This window comes from Balaenoptera physalus (genome assembly GCF_965194825.1).
Source record: "Balaenoptera physalus genome assembly, chromosome: 5".
Lineage (NCBI taxonomy): Eukaryota > Metazoa > Chordata > Mammalia > Artiodactyla > Balaenopteridae > Balaenoptera > Balaenoptera physalus.
The window spans coordinates 117,520,482-117,538,188 of NC_138884.1; the positions used below are offsets into that span (position 1 = coordinate 117,520,482).

General features: G+C 33.9%; 1 protein-coding gene across 6 annotated transcripts in view; it reads right to left on the reverse strand.

Moving 5' to 3' along the window:
* TBCK (TBC1 domain containing kinase) overlaps nt 1-17,707 on the reverse strand; it is a 237,930-nt gene that overhangs the window by 184,124 nt on the left and 36,099 nt on the right. For all 6 annotated transcript variants that reach the window (XM_082462789.1, XM_082462785.1, XM_082462788.1 and 3 more), the window contains 3 exons: nt 8,707-8,821; nt 6,809-6,882; nt 1,506-1,647 (listed from right to left, as the gene is read on the reverse strand). In XM_082462789.1, the coding sequence (XP_082318915.1) occupies nt 1,506-1,647; nt 6,809-6,882; nt 8,707-8,821 (331 nt within the window). The remainder of the gene's footprint in view (nt 1-1,505; nt 1,648-6,808; nt 6,883-8,706; nt 8,822-17,707) is intronic.

Genomic DNA, 17,707 nt, shown 5'->3' on the forward strand with positions numbered 1-17,707 from the left:
CATAAAACGAAATGAAATTGAATTATTTGTAGTGAGGTGGATGGACCTAGAGTCTGTCATACAGAGTGAAGTAAGTCAGAAAAAGAAAAAGAAATACTGTATGCTAACACATACATATGGAATCTGAAAAGAAAAAAAAAATGGTTATGAAGAACCTAGGGGCAGGACAGGAACAAAGACACAGATGTAGAGAATGGACTTGAGGATATGGGGAGGGGGAAGGTTAAGCTGGGACGAAGTGAAGAGTGGACTTATATATACTACCAAATGTAAAACAGATAGCTAGTGGGAAGCAGCCACATAGCTCAGGGAGATCAGCTGGGTGCTTTGTGACCACCTAGGGGGTGGGATAGGGAGGGTGGGAGGGAGCCGCAAGAGGGAGGAGATATGGGGATGTACGTATATGTATAGCTGATTCACTTTGTTATAAAGCAGAAACTAACACACCATTGTAAAGCAATTATACTCCAATAAAGATGTTAAAAAAAAATCTCTTGGAAGACAGAACAACAGATGAATAATAAAAATGTGTGCCTCTAAAGACCTTATTGTCCATGTAGACAAACATGACAAATGCTAAATAAAATAGAAAAGGAGAGAAAAGAAGACAGGAACTAACCCTGGCAGGTATTTGGAGGGAGGATCGACAAAATATTAGTTGTCTCTCCAAGTCCATCCTGATCTTCTTTCTCAATATTTAGGCATTTCTATTCTGCTGAACCTACATGTGGCCACATGAGTAAAGTGCCACTAGTGAAAAGAACAGAGTTGATATCTCCAACTTTTACATCATCTTTTTAAAGACAGTTACCGTGAATTCACTCCTCTCCTTTCCTTATGGCTAAAAAAGAGGATAACGAGAGCATCTTTGGAAATCAGGTGGTGAGAATGGTGGCGCCATTTCTGATAGCCTAAGTTTTTGCATGATGTCGTGGAATAGAGCCCACCCTAACTTTCTGTGGACCGTTACATGAGGGAGAAAAACATCTGTGTTCTTTAAGCTACTGCAGTTTTAATTCCTTTGTTTTTAATAGCTGTATAGTCTTTATTACCCTAATAAATATAGAGGACATTTCGGGAAGGCCTCATAAAAAGCCAACTCAGTTACAAAGTGAGTCTTATAGGAGACAGAATAAGAGAGGAGAAGGGATTTAAGGAAGAAAGAATACCACAGAAGGGAGAGAGAGCATGAACATACCAAAGAGTGTAAGCAGTTTTAGTGTAAATGTTTCTAAATATGCTTAATTTTTTACACTTAGTACAGTGTAAATTTTTAATACTTCATAAAAGCACCAATATTTCTAGATATACCAAAATAATATACAAATAAATTGTCAAACAGGATTTTTTAAGAAGTCAAATTGAGATTTTTTTCCCCTGTTATCTAGTCAATTTGCAAAGCAAAAACATGCTACTGATATTACTAAATAGGCTTCGTATCCAAAAATACTTTTCTAAGAAACACACAATTTATTTTTATGAGTTTACTATTTCTTTATACATACCACACAAAGCTCAAATAAAATGATTCCAAGAGACCAGACATCTGATTTGGGGCCAGAAGGCAATGGTTTCTCACTTGGCACATGATCATTGGTTTTGAAAATTCCTTGTGCAATTACCTCAGGTGCCAAGTATGATGGATACCTAAAATGGTATATTTTAGAAATGAATAATTACTATGAGCTAGAAAGGGGGAAAGAAGTATGTAGTGGTACAATTTTACTATCAGTACAGTACAATCTATGTAAAAGCTCAATGCAATTAAACGAACAACTCTTTCTAGGAAGAATTCTAAACTAACCATAATATAGGCTTTTATGTCTAGGAATCAAGAGCAAATACATGAGTCTCAAATAATTTAAGACCTATCATGTCTCTGCAATATTAGCTCCTTTCTTTGCTTTCCTCTGTGTTAACACATTGCCTTCTTGCAGCCTTCCAGGTTTCCAGGCGTTTTTCCTTCTTCCTTACTGCCTATCTTCTCTTTATACTTAACTCTTATTTAAAGCATGTATTATCTTTGAAAATAGTATTTATTCTTTTGAATAGTAGCAATGTCAAAATCTGTAAAAATATATAAATTAAAAGGTAAGACTCTCTCCCATCTCTGTACTCCAGTCACCCACACATATGTATGTATAAATAAACTTGATCACCCATCATCATTGCCCCATAGGGAAGCATACTATATGCACTATTCTGTACCCTTTTTCACTCAAAATATATTTTAGAGATCATTCTAAAAAAAAAGTATAGATTTGCCTCATTCTTTTTGAAAACTGCCAATAATTTCATTGTATTGATGCATTTAATTTACTTGATGCAACCCTGAAGAAGGATATGTTGGAAGTTCCACTCTTTTGCTATTACAAACAATGCTGACATGGATATATTACAAATATTCCCTTTCCCATGAATGTGTATGTGTAGATGAAAGACAAATTCCTAGACATGGCACTACAAAGTCATAAGGTAGATGCATTTTAAATTCTGATACATGTTGCCAAGTTGACCGTTCAGGTTATGGCAAGTTATATTCTCATAAGCAATATATGAGTGCCTATTTCCCCTTACCTTCACCAACACAAGTTTTTTGAAAACTGCTTTAGTAAATACAAAAGACAGAATATTAAATGAATAAGGTATAAAGAATAAAGTTTAGGGGCTTCCCTGGTGGCGCAGTGGTTGAGAATCTGCCTGCTAATGCAGGAGACACGGGTTCGAGCCCTGGTCTGAGAGGATCCCACATGCCGCGGAGCAACTAGGCCCGTGAGCCACAGCTACTGAGCCTGCGCATCTGGAGCCTGTGCTCCGCAACAAGAGAGGCCGCGATAGTGAGAGGCCCGCGCACCGCGATGAAGAGTGGCCCCCACTTGCCACAACTAGAGAAAGCCCTCGCACAGAAAAAAAAAAAAAAAAAAACGAAGACCCAACACAGCCAAAAAAAAAAAAAAGAATAAAGTTTAAAAGAACACCCATGTACCTATCAAGAAGTTTAAGTAAAGAATATGAAATTATCACTAAAGGTCCCTCTCTGCTTCTCCCTAATTATAGCTCCCTGGTATCCCCCAAAAGGAACAGACAACTGGAATTTTTGTGTTTATAATCTTCTTCCATTTCTTTATAGCTTTACCATATATTTGCAACCCTAAAACGTATATTGTTTAGTCAAGCATATTTCTGAATTTTATAGTATTGGAATTATGCTGATGGTATTCCTTTGTGATTTGCTTTTTTAATCAATGTTATTTAAAAGAGCAATGCATATTGTTGCATGTAGATTTAAATCATTAATTTTTACTTCTATTTTATGAATATATCATAATTTATTCATTCTAATGTCAATGGGCATTTAAGTTATTTCCTGTCTTTTATATTATAAACAATGTTGCTAGAAATACTATGTGTACATCTGCAAAAGTTTCCCCAAGGGTATAAACCTAGGATTGAATTTCTAGGCCATAAGACATGTGCACTTTCAACTTTATAATATCATGCCAAATGTTTTTTGAAAGGGATTGTATCAATTTATACTCCCACGAGCAGTGTACAACAGATCCTATTGCTTTCTTCTCCAACACTTGTTAGACAGCAGTGACAGACTTTCTAATGTCTGGCCATCTGGTGGGTGGGACCTACACACCGTTGTAGTTTTAATTTGTATTTCCTTGATAACTAAAGAGGCTGAGGCACATTTTCATACACATAGATTTGTACTATGACGTCATTTTACCCTAAGGTGATCATATTGATCTTCTAAATGAATGTGTGAAATCTCTGGAGACAAGTGAAGTCTAGTAGAAAAGCAATGAACTTAATATTATAATACCTGTATTCTAACTTCAGTCCTATCACATATTCTATATATGATTTGGGTTTCTTAATCTATAAAATAGGAATAATAATGCCTACCTCACAAAACTGTTATAAATATTAGTGAATACATAAAGAAATTTTATAAAAATGAAAAATCTGACACATATGCAATGTTTTAGTTTTGTCATCATTAGCATGATACATTCAGAAGGTAAACTGTTCATTTTTAATCCTGATTTCCAGCACATCTAACCCCAAAATAACAGCATGGGTAGTGAAAAGTCAAGCAATACTACGGGTAAATTGTTATATCTAAAATTTCTGATTGGTGATCTCTGGAAGTATAGAGGTGACTTTTGCTCCCAAAATTCTAATTTCCTTTCTATCAAGGACTTGTTAAGTTAATTAATAAAAATAATAAAACTTAAGATTTTTTTAATGTAGATTATCTCCTTCAACAAGTGTCTCTTCTTTAGCACAGCATTTTAACACTCTTACTGGAACTCTGCCGTGAGTATGACTGGTGAGATAAATGTAAGTGGCTTTCACCATCTGTCTGATGCTTTAACAAGGTATTAAGCTACTGGCCAAATAAAATGAATGTCCAATTTCTAACTCTTTACAATATTTTGAAACAGATGTTAACATTTTACTTTGCTGTTCTTTAATATTTGTCTTTTGAATCAACTGCAAGCTTCTTCTGGTGTAAATATTTTCTTTCATGACTTAGCTGTTTGATTACTTTATTTTTCCTGGCTAATGTTTCACATTTTGCTCTTTGATACTTTCTGGTCAGACCTTTTGGGTCAAAGACTTCAAAGTAAGCCAAACCAAATGGCACATGAGACCAATTCTATCCAAGCATTTTAAATTCAAACACAACTCTTCAAAATCCTTGATGTGCTTTAAGAAAAATCACTTCCTTTCTTCTATTCATCATTATAACCTAAAGAATCTTTAAGTAAAAGGCAAAAAATTAAAGTAATTTTTGTTTGTATTGTTTTTGGAGTTCTCTCTCATACAAATTTAGACAAAATAAAGAAGCACATTCACTACAGCTGCCTAAAAGCTATTTTAAAAGGCAATTATTACATATGATGAAGATACCAGAGCTTTATTATGAGCTTAATTTTATTATTTCAAAAGGTTTTTTTAAAAACAAATAGAGCGTAGGCTATTTTTACAAAATATTGTTTTTGTGCTTGTGAAAACAATTGTTTGTTGCTTACAACCACAAGTTTTGGTATGTAAAACTATAAGACTATGAAATTATGCACATTAATAAGTAGGCCATCAAACAGAAAATTTCCCATTAAATAATGAGCTTCTTGAAGAATGGGAACCTATCTTATCCATGTTTGTATATCCAGCAGCCATAATTAAAGGTATTTGATAAATATTTTCTTAATAAATAAAGGAAGGAATGACTAAACAATTTATTTTAAGATTAATAGCTATGGCCAAGCTAATGAAAATTTTAAGTGATAAAACTATAAGCTAACTTACAAAGATAAAAGGTAATTTATAAATGAGATCTTTTTTTAAAAACATCTAATTAAGTTTTTAGGCAATGTTTTCCTGCAGAAACATATTCCATGACTCCAAACCATAATTCTCAATAATGGAGTGACAGAACTGACTTTAGGAAGCCCAAAGAGCAAAACACAAATGGATACTATTAAACAGAATCTCACAGAAATTAAGAAATATGCTTAAGGTCTCTAGAAAATTGTATTGTATCATTTTAATTTGCTGGTTTTGATAATTATTTTGTGGTTATGTAAGAAAATTCCCTACTTTAGGAAATACAAACTGAAGTATTGAGGGGTAAAAGGCCATTATATACACTAATAATTCTTAAATAATTCAGAAAAAAAATTATATTATACACAAATACACATACATGTGTAAGATAAAAGAGAGAAAACAAATGTAGTGAAATGTTAACATTTGGGGAGTCTGAGTTAAGGCTATACAGGAAATTTTTGTACTATTTTGTAACTTCTATGTATCTAAAATAATGTCAAAATTAAACACTTATAAAAGAATTATATTATTAACATGTTTAAAAAGCAACCAAATATGAGAATCTGCCTGCCAATGCAGGGGACACGGGTTCGAGCCCTGGTCTGGGAAGATCCCACATGCCGCAGGGCAACTGGGCCCGTGAGCCACAACTACTGAGCCTGTGCGTCTGGAGCCTGTGCTCCGCAACAAGAGAGGCCGCGATAGTGAGAGGCCCGAGCACCGCGATGAAGAGTGGCCCCCGCTTGCTGCAACTAGAGCAAGCCCTCGCACAGAAACGAAGACCCAACACAGCCAAAAATAAAATCAATAAATAAATTTAAAAAAAAAAAAAAAAAAAAAAGCAACCAAACAATAAATATAATACAAACATCTATATCAAAGCATTCAATTGAGTCCAGGATGAAATAAACTTTCATTCCTTTTTTGGAGGCTAACATAAATCTGGAATTCCATATCAGAACCTCTCCAAACTTAAACACAGACTTTCAGTTAGAGAATCCACCCCATTACCTCTGATAGCTACAGTGACCCGACTTGAAGCTTAATGTACAATTACATCTTAAAGAACAGGGAATTAAACTTAGAAATATTAGAAGATAATATGAGAGTGATTTTTCTGTCTTTTGAGGAACATACATTATCATTAAGTGAGAATCTTGTCAGCCTTCTTGCCTTAAATTTACCTAATTCCGAATGAAATAAAATTAATTTTAGTAAGCATTATAAGGTGAAGGAAGTCAATAATCTGCTAGCCTCACTACCAATTCAATGAAAGATCAACCTCAGGGACCTTTTGTATGCTGGGAAAAACTCATTGTCTACTCTTAGAAGTATATGCAAAATTAAGATATTTTTAATTTTAAAAAGGTAGTTTTATGTCAAAAATAATAAATTAACAAAATACACACTTCATTAAAGATTAGAAAGTTTAAGACGGAACTCAGAAAAAAATAATTCTTACCCAATTGGGAAATCAACATCATCACCATATGCTGTCATGTGATAAAGTCCAAATTTAGCCAATTTAACATGTCCCTACAATAATAAAGGAAGAAAAAAAATCATCATAAAATATTTTAATATCACTGACAGGGAAAATTATGATTATACATTTTATAAGTAAGGACACTATCATATAGTCAGATACATTAAGAAAATGTTATATTTTAATTTGCCATAACTTTATTAAAAACTATTTGTCAGTGTTTGAAGTCTGCTTTATATTCATTACAAACATATATATACACACACACATATTTTTTATATATATATATCAAAATGACAAATAACATTTAAAACTTTTTGCTGCTTATATTTTCTGGGTTTCTCTAAATAGCAAAAATGTTCTTAGTTGTCTTGAATCCTCAATTAGAATATATTGTGGTAATTTTCACAGAAGAAAATTTTTTCAGGGAGTTGCAAGTCCATTCACAATGTTATAATTTAAACTTGACATGGACTTTTTAACTTGAAAAGGTCAGTTCACAAATCAAGATATTAGTGAATCTGCTTGATTCCCAACAATTTTTTATACTGTTTGAGAATAAGCATAATTATCACAAAAGCAAGATTCTTAAAAGGCAAAACAAATTTTATAAATACCTTACGTTTTTCCCCTTTTAGATGTTTAAGACTTAAAAAAAACATAGTCAATTTAAAAGTTGTTTTCTTTTTCTCAAGAACTCTATTTCCCAGAATTACAAAACGTTTATATTTTAAAACAATTCAGACAGTTAGATACTCTACTACTGTAAGTATGAAATTAATGAGCACCATTTTATCTTTATTTTTAATATCATAGGGTATATACTGAAAGTCTGGAAGAAAGTCAGAGAAAAAGAATAATCCTACTAATACAAAAAATAATACCCCAGAGGGCTTCCCTGGTGGTGCAGTGGTTGAGAGTCTGCCTGCTGATGCAGGGGACACGGGTTCGAGCCCTGGTCTGGGAGGATCCCACATGCCGCGGAGCAACTGGGCCCGTGAGCCACAATTGCTGAGCCTGCGCGTCTGGAGCCTGTGCTCCACAACAGGAAAGGCCGCGATAGTGAGAGGCCCGCGCGCACCGCGATGAAGAGTGGCCCCCGCTTGCTGCAACTAGAGAAAGCCCTCGCGCAGAAATGAAGACCCAACACAGCCAAAAATAAATAAATAAATAAATAAATAAAAAGAAAGTCTTTCTTCTAAAAAAAAAAATAATACCCCAGAAAAAGTTTCCTCAAAACTATTTTATATGCTTATGAAAAAGAATGAAATTATAATTATTCCTGAAAAAATACCACCTTGCTACCCATAATTCTCTTAGAGGTTGACTATCTTCTTAGAAATCCCCCATAAGATTTCCAAGTAGAGAATCAGCACTCCAATTAAAAAAAGAAGCTAGGTACGAACAGCTGGTAAACAAAGAGAATAAATGAGGAATAAAGTGAAAAGAGGAAGTAGGAAAGAAGAATACAGTGGAGAAAACACAATTCAGTTGTGCTATGAGAAAAATATTCTACGTAAATAGTCAGAGAATCTTTCTTAAGGTGAAAGCAAATTCAGAGAAGGAGTGGATTGGGAAGCCACAATGTGTATCTTTTAGAAAATGAATGGAAGGAAAAACAAAACATGAAGTTAGAAAATGGGTCTGGGGAAAAAAGAATAATGCATGTGAAAGACACACGGATTCATATAATTTAGAGATACTTTTTTTTTAAACAACCACAAGTATATTACATTTGTATAATCTTTTCATTATGAATACTCTTAAGACATATTCTAATTCTACAGTCCCTCTGATTAACTGAGTGGGCCTGATTTCAGTAGCTTCCAACATGAAATAAAAAGCAAATATTTAATATACTATTTGATGATTACCTTTCGATCCAAAAGGATATTATGAGGAGACAGTGCCCGGTGTACTATACCATGTTTGTTCATATACTGCAAGCCCTGAAGTATCTCAAATGCTATGCACAAAACCTTTGAATATCTACAAAGAAAACAAAAGAGTCACAGATCAATAGGACAATTACAAAGCAGATATAGAACCTGTTTTAAGAAATAAAATGAGGTTCAGTGATAAAATTCAAAGATATATATATATATATATATATATATATATTTTTTTTTTTTTTTTTTGGCCACGTGCCTTGTGAGATTTTAGTTCCCCGACCAGGGACTGAACCCAGACACTCAGCAGTGAAAGTGTAGAGTCCTAACCACTGGACCACCAGGGAATTCCCCAAAGAGCTACATTTTTATTGTACCTCCTCTATTCAGAGAAAATAGACTCTACACATTTTCTAAACTATCTACTTCGACATATTTTTGATTTTCCGCTTACAACAGAATTGATCTGACAAAGAACGTACAGTTTTCTAAAGGCTACTCCAACTGAAGTATTATTCTTCCACGAAGGTAGTTTAATATTGGTGGTATACAAATGACCTTGACCTTCAGCAGGTTGGGCTTTGCCAAATTATCAGGACACTTTCAGATATATGGCAGAACTAAGTCAATGAAAACCACCTATCCTGCTCAAGACCAAACACCTATGTCCCTGAAAAATAGCTATATTTTACAGCAGATAGACATGAGCTTACCTTCCAGATCAATCCACAAAGCAACCTCCAGTAATTTATTAAACATTTCTTTCTTATCCTATTCTCTCTTAAGCCAACTTCCACAGGGATGCCCAGTTTCTTTGTCTTGCTCTCTCTTCCTCTCCCTCTCTCTCTCCTTTTTTTTTTTTTTTTTAAATAAAACATCATTCATATAGGAAGTTAGGAAGAATATACAGAAAAGTAGGGGAGAATAATTCAAACCCAATCCCCAAACCACTAATATTAACATTTGGGTATAGATCTCTTTTCTTCCCTTTTTTTTTTTTTACACTTTAAATCAGACTTTAAAAAACTAAATAAATATGAGGGTAACAACTAAATTAATTTTTTAAAAGGTATAAATAACAAGCTAATAATAGAGATACAATGAAATTATAAAAAAAATAGTCAACCTAAAAGCAGGGCAAATAAAAGGAAAAAAGAACAAAGAACAAATGGAACAATTAGAAAACAATTAACAGATTTTAATTCAGATATAGCAACCATTACATTAAATGTAACTGCTCCAAACTCATCAATTCAGACTTGATTATATTCAGGTTACAAGGAACCCACATTAAACAAAAAGTGTTAAGTTAAAAGATCACTGATTGTCATGGGCTTGGGTGGAGGGAATGGGTTGATACAAAGGAGTATGAGAAAATTTTACATGATGGAATTGTTCTATTTTTAATTTTGATGATGGTTATAGGACTGAGTTGGTCAAACTGATTTAACTGCACACTAAAAAGGGTAAATTTTAAGGTATGTAAATTAATCGCAATAAACCTGACATAAAAAGTAGGCCGAATACAATTTTAAAAAAGAATAATTGCACTATAACTCCCTCCTCAAATTAAAACCATAAGAAAGAAAAAGAGATGAAAAGTTAAAATCTCTCTCTCTCCTCATCCTAGTCTGACTTTCCAGAAGTAACCATCTTTAGCAGTTTGTGTTTTCAACTCTTCTGGTGGTTAGACTTTTACATAATTATAATTAACTCTTCACTACGCAAGATGATATAATTAACAAACTTCCCCATTTTCCTTTTCTAACTCCTGATTTTTTAAAATTAATTAGTTTATTTACTTATTTTTGGCTGTGTTGGGTCTTCGTTGCTGTGCGCAGGCTTTCTCTAGTTGCGGTGAGTGGGGGCTACTCTTCGTTGCAGTGCGCAGTCTTCTCATTGCGGTGCCTTCTCTTGTTGCAGAGCACAGGCTCTAGGCGCGTGGGCTTCAGTAGTTGTGCATGCAGGCTCAGTAGTTGTGGCTCACGGGCTTAGTTGCTCCGCGGCATGTGGCATCATCCTGGACCAGGGCTGGAACCCTTGTCCCCTGCATTGGCAGGTGGATTCTTAACCACTGTGCCACCAAGGAAGTCTCTTTTTTTTTTATTGTTTATATTATTTTACATTATCAAATTTTATAAGACAGATAAAAGATACCTTTGCTCCTTTCTCGAAGGCTAAACAAATAAACAAGTAAATATATAACATGATAATATAGTGATTAAGTGCTAAGGAGAAAAAGTAGAGAAGAGAAGAGAGAATGTGGGTTGCTATTTTATATATACAGTGTGATCAAGGAAGGCTTCACTGAGGTGACATTTGTGCCGAAATCTAAAGGAAATGAAAAAGACATGCAGCTCCCTGGGAAATGTGTGATTCAGGCGGAGGGCACAGTAAGCAAGTCTTAACTGGAAGAATGCACAGCAGTTCAAAAAGAAAAACAAACAAAAAAAACCCACCAAAAAATGCAATGAAGCTACTGTGTATGCAGCAGAATGAGCAAAGGGTGAGGCTGGGAGGAGATGAGGGCAGAGAGGTAGCAAGTCAGAGGGCTAGATCATGTGAGGCCATTTAGGCCTTGGCTTTTACTTTGAGACAGATGGGAAGTGTTTTGGTACACTGCTGTACTACGTATAGTAAAAATATACCATGGAACTAAGCAGAGAAAGAAATAAAAACCTAAGCCACTTAACCCCTAGCTCTCCAGAGAAAATATCTCAGTCATCAGGATTTAATGGATACTATAATTTTATAATTATAACTCTATTCATGAAGGTTATCATCAGCTACTATCATTTTTTATACCTCATATGATTCTTTTTGTGTTTCTTTTGTATTTAGCTAGAATACAGCCATGAGAAAATTTTTCATAAGGGTGGCATGAGTAGATATTTTAAAGCATAGCATGTCTTAAAATGTCTTACTGTCTCTAAACTTAGAATTTCTCCATTGTCTTCAAGTGTTCTTTATTAATGGTGAGAAATCTAATATCAGTCTGATTCTAATTTTGTTGTAGATACCATGCTATTCCTCTGTGGAAGCTTTCAGGATTCTTTTATACTTTATTCTTAGACTTATAAAAAATTTAGCCCAATATGTCTAGTGTGTGGGCATTTGAGAATTTGTGCTTGTAAGCATTAGGTGTGCCATTTTAATCTGAAAACTCACATGTTCCATTAACACAGAACATTAACAAGGAAAAGTTGATCTGTTATATCTTTGATTATTTTCTCCCTCTACTGTATCTTTTAGTTGGAACTCTTAGGGGGCAGATGAATATTGGATTTATTCTCTATATCAACTTTATGATTTATTTCCTATGAGCATGGCCTATTATTTAATTTCCAAGATCTCTCTTCTGGTCTCCAGTTGTTCCTTTTCAATACATCCTGTTCTTTGGCTATGGATACATTATTCTTTTGAGTCTCTCTGAGGATAGTTATTAGAATTCTTTTAATTTAGGGGAAAAAAAAGTATGTTATCTTCATTTCCTCTGGGATAAGTTTTTTAAATTTTTTTTTCCTCCCTTGACTCTTTCTCTCAAACTATTTCTTCCCTCATATATCTGGTACTTCCTGGTTGTCAGCCATATTTTAAAATAAAGCAATAAGTTGATATTCCCCATGAAGTATATAAAAAAAACAACAACAATAAAAGTTACTATTTATAAAGAATTCTTATTAAACTGATCTATAAACTATTCTACTTTATCAAATAGTTTCTCCCATACTAAAGTGCCACAACAGCCAGTATTAAGCAAATAAGATGAGATGAGAACAACTAAGAATTAATAGAGTTTTCATTAACATCTGCAAAAAAATAAACCAACTATGTAAAGGAAAAGATTCCAAACTTTAAAACAACTACAATTACATTGATAACTATGTGCACATGAAAGAATGCAAACCCCTCCCCTCTTAAAAACAAAGAAAAACTTTCCTGGAGATTGATTAACAAATAAAACATAAGAACCTAGTTTTCTGAGGTCATTTGCTGAGTCAACTTTAAGGTAGTAATCTCTCTTGTCCTTGTTCTTCTCTCTGTATCTCTGTTTCTGTTTCTGTCTCTGTCTCTGTCTCTCTCACACACTCTCACACACACACACACACACACACACACACACACGTCACAAAATCTTAAAAGTTGATGCCATATTCAGCTGCAACACTAGAGGACCTCAGCTGCACACTATTTCAATACAGATGTCTTTCTCGTGAAATTAAAACCAAATCTTTAAAGTGACTTTTTCATTAAACCAGTTCTGAAACAGCTGAAAACAGAAGACTGCATCTTCTACTTTCTCGACCTGCTTTTGTTAGCTGATTTTAAGATATAATTGGAAAACACTTGCATGTCAAAAAGCACATTCATGCTATTATTGAGCTGGTGAGCATTTACATTGAAAAAAATTTTAAAAATATGAACGTATAAAGCTGAGCTTATGACACATCTTTTCTTAGCTATTACTTGAGATTATATATGAATTACAGTTAATGAACTCAGTATTCTTCAGTTTAAATCAGACAGGAAATCAGATTTGCTTTTCTGTCCATTTGTGCTCTTGGGATTTAATTTTTAAATTTATTTTAAAATATAGGTATAAAGGAGAAGAGAAAGCTAATGCTATTTTCTATAACGGAAAAAAGAAATCAGTATTTGTGGAATTTTGTATACTTATTTGTTTTTAACTGCTTGGTACTATGTTTTTAGGCCTCTGCATTTTTAGGCTCCATGGAAGAAAAATTGATCTCCACAATCAAAAAGCCTACAGCATAGTTGAAAACACAGATTTATAAACCGACAATTTTAATACAGTTGAATTCAATAGAATTTTGATACAATTATAATTCAATAATTAAGTTAGGAGATGATAATCATGTTTTTTCTCTGTCTTGAGAGTAAAAGAAAACATGAAAATTTATTTATTACATTGGTGAGAACAAAGCAGACCTACAAAAATCATAAATCTTGGAAAGTAATAAGATTAATAACTAAAAGAGAAAAAAACATGACTACCACCACCACCACCAAGAACAAATGTCGATAATTTCTCGGCATGACTCAACTTGGCTGTATTTGGATATTAAATATGACTTAATGAATTTCAAATCTATTAATTTAGTACAATACCAAGTATGTTTTGTTTATCCCTTTCCAGATGTATTTCAAAGGAAATTTATACTGTGTGCTTCTGATTCAATCATCTGTAAATCATCTGCAGCTGTTTAGCTTAGTTGGTTAAAACATACTGAGGCCAAGATCATGGGTTTAATATCTATAAGGATTAGTTAGCTTCCCATGTTCATAGCCACAGATTTTCATCAAACTCCAGCCAATATCCTGAAATACAGATAGTCTGTCATGAGACATTGCTCAACTGCTACTTACTCAAAACATCTTGATTTTCAACTACAATCTCCTATACTTCTCTGTTCCCCATTCCTCAGGACCTGCTCTCTAATCTCATTAAGACCTTGAGACCCCTGTTATCTCAACCAGTCCTTTTTTTTTTTTTGACATCCTTCTTTATTCTAGATCTATTCTGTCATTTCTATATATATATATATATATATATATATATATATATATATATATATATATATATATTTATTTTTTATTTTTTTTTGGCCAGGATCCTTAATGGCTTCTCATCAAATGGCTCTACCCCTGGTAGAATTGTACGTCTCTATTTTCTGACAGTACATAGTTGCAGGGTTTATTAATTCTATGGTAATAATTTCTGTATAGGTTTGTCTCTCTCACTGTACCTTGAGGCAGTGGTACCTTGAATACCTTGAAGCTTATTCAACTTGGAATCCCTATGCCTACCATAGTGCCTATAAGGTAGGTGCTCAATAAATGGGTATCACATAATAGGTGTTCAATAAATGTATACAACCACATCCATGATGGTGCAAGAGGGTGGAGATAACAAGATTAAGTTCATCACTGCTAAGGAAATAACAGCTCAAAAAAAGTATATTAGACTAGACTATATTAGACTAGATCAATGGTGTTAACTTCATTTATAAGAGAGTGTATAATCCTTCAGTAAGTCAAGAAAACATAAATTGCTTAAGTTCACACAATGGCTATCCAAAAAAGAAAGTACTAGTTTGCTGAAAATACACCTCTCCTTCTAGTCTTTTATTTACTGAAAGAATAATGAGCCACTGTATGGTGGGTAATATGATAATCTTGTTAATATCTGGCTAAAACTGCGAATTAGACTAAGTTGTTAAGATAGATTCCTACAATTTTTCTAGCTCGAAAAAAAAATACTTGTTAGTATTTGGTATCTGAGTTGAGTTCACGTTAAATCTGCATATATTAGGGGAGGCTTAACATCTTTATGAATTTGAGTTATTCTATCCAAAAAAAAGGGTATGTTTCTATTTGTTCAAGTTTACTTTTATGCCTTTCAGAGTTTTTATTATTTTTTAAAAACAGGTTTATTGAGGTATAATTGATATACAAAAAACTGCACATATTTAACATATTTGATGGGTTTGGACATATGCATACACTCATGAAACCATCACCACAATCAAGGTAACAGACATATCCATCACCTTCAAAAGTTTCCTTGTGCCCCTTTTTGTTTGTGTATGGTAAGAATAATAAATATACAAAAATATATAAGAAAACACTGGGAAAAAAATCAATGAGGGGGACTAATTCTGTCAGATTTAAAACATACCATAAAGATTCTCTTATACAACCCAAATGTCCATCAATAGATGGTTAAAGAAAATGTGGTATATACATACAATAGAATATTATTCAGTCTTAAAAAAAGAAAGAAAATCCTGCCATTTGAGACAACAATATTGATGAACCTGGAGGACATTATGCTAAGTGAAATAAGCCAGAAACAGAAGGACAAATACTGCATGATTCCACTTACATGAGGTATCTAAAATAGTCAAACTTATGGAAGCAGAGAAGAACAGTAGTTACCAGGAGCTAGGGAGACAAGAAAATGGGAGCTGTTCAATTGGTGTAAAGTTTCAGTTATGCAAGGTCATTAAGTTCTAGAGGTCTGTTGTACAACACTGTGCCTACAGTTAACAATACTGTATTGAACTCTTAAACATTTGTTAAGCGGGTAGATCTCACGTTAAGTGAGATCACACACAAATAAATAGGACTCAAGGAAACTTCTGGAGGTGATGGATATGTCTATTATGTACCTTGATCGTGGTGATGGTTTCATGGGTACCTGCTTATGTCCAAACTCACCAAATGTATATATTAAATACTTGCAGTTTTCTTGTATATTAATTATACCCCAATAAAAATGTTGAAAAATAAATTAAAATGAGGAGAAATTCCTATCAGCCTCAAACCATCAGTTCTTTTCAGTACCTGCAAAGTTTCCAAGAAGAGATGTTATTCAGATTGCAAGAAATAGAGGCCAAGAAAGAGAATGAGAGGTCAGGATTGCGGAGATAGCTTTGGAAGTCATTCATAGATAGGTGGTAACTAAAGCCACACATGCTATTTCCTCAGACCCATAATCCCATGATATTTAAGGGCCATTCCATAAGCCAAAATACCCATACAGTCAGCAAACCAAAGGAGGAAACACATTTCTGGATTCTATGAGTTCAAGATGTTCTTTCACCTTATAAAACCTGATCATTCCCACAGAAATTTTCCTTTTGGTCTAAAACTTTCTTTACTTGGTATTAGCCTGAGGTAAAATGTTAAGAAAAGAGGAAACACAGATGAAATATAGTTAGCTACTGTGTGATTTAAGAAATGGAAAGGAAAAATAAAATACTCGTGATTAATGTTCAGATAATAAAACAACTGTATAACCCTGTGTTATCTTTAACCTAAACTGTCCTATAATTTCAAGGCAAAAGAACTAAACTAGTGTAGAACTTTTAATGATTCACTGGTTTATAATTTCAGAATTTGGAGAGGGGTATTTTCAGTGATGAGTTAATGTCTTTGATGCTCTTAATTTGCCTCTTATCACTTACTAAATTTTGACACTTTTTAAAAAATATCACAATACTTAACAGAGCAATTTTCTTCTAAAGGAAAAAGAAAACAAGAAAGATTTTGGAATTGAAAAAGGAAATAACTCATTTTGCTACTGGCACACATGTTTGAGCCTAAAAGGATACCCACCCATACTAAATTTAAAAATTAATTTGCTTCAGGGACTTCCCTGGTGGCACAGTGGTTAAGAATCCGCCTGCCAATTCAGGGGACACGGGTTTGAGCCCTGGTCCAGGAAGATCCCACATGCCACGGAGCAATTAAGCCCATGCGCCACAACTACTGGGCCTGTGCTCTAGAGCCCGCAAGCCACAACTACTGAGGCCATGTGCCACAACTAATGAAGCCTGCGTGCCTAGAGCCCATGCTCTGCAACAAGAGAAGCCACCCCAATGAGAAGCCCAAGCACTGCAGCGAAGAGTAGCCCCTGCTCACCGCAACTAGAGAAAGCCCGTGCACAGCAACAAAGACCCAATGCAGCCAAAAATAAATAAATAAAAATAAATTTATTAAAAACAATTAATTTGCTTCAGATTCAGATGTTTTGAAAAGGAAGTTGCATTGATTAACTGCTTACCGAAAGATTATTTTGTAATAGGTCTAAAAAAAAACACCAAACAGTCCATCTGTCCATAAGTTGTGAGACTGGGCATATTTTATAATTCAATTCTCACTCCAAAAAAACCAGTTGAAAGCTCTAAGTCTGGAATGTGACTAATTCTCAATGGGATACAATAAATTGGGAAACTAACTTTCCAACTTTAATACTAGATACCTTTCCTTTCTCAGAAGAAAATTAATTTGATAAGATCAAAATACATATGGAAAGCATAGTCTAGTGGTTTGAGGTTCAGACATAAAGCCAGGAGACTCTGTCACTGATTTGCTATGCTTGGAAAGTGTTCCAACTTTATCCTGCCTCAGTTTGCAGTTTTATAAAGTGGGAAATATAACACCAAACAGGGGCTAAACG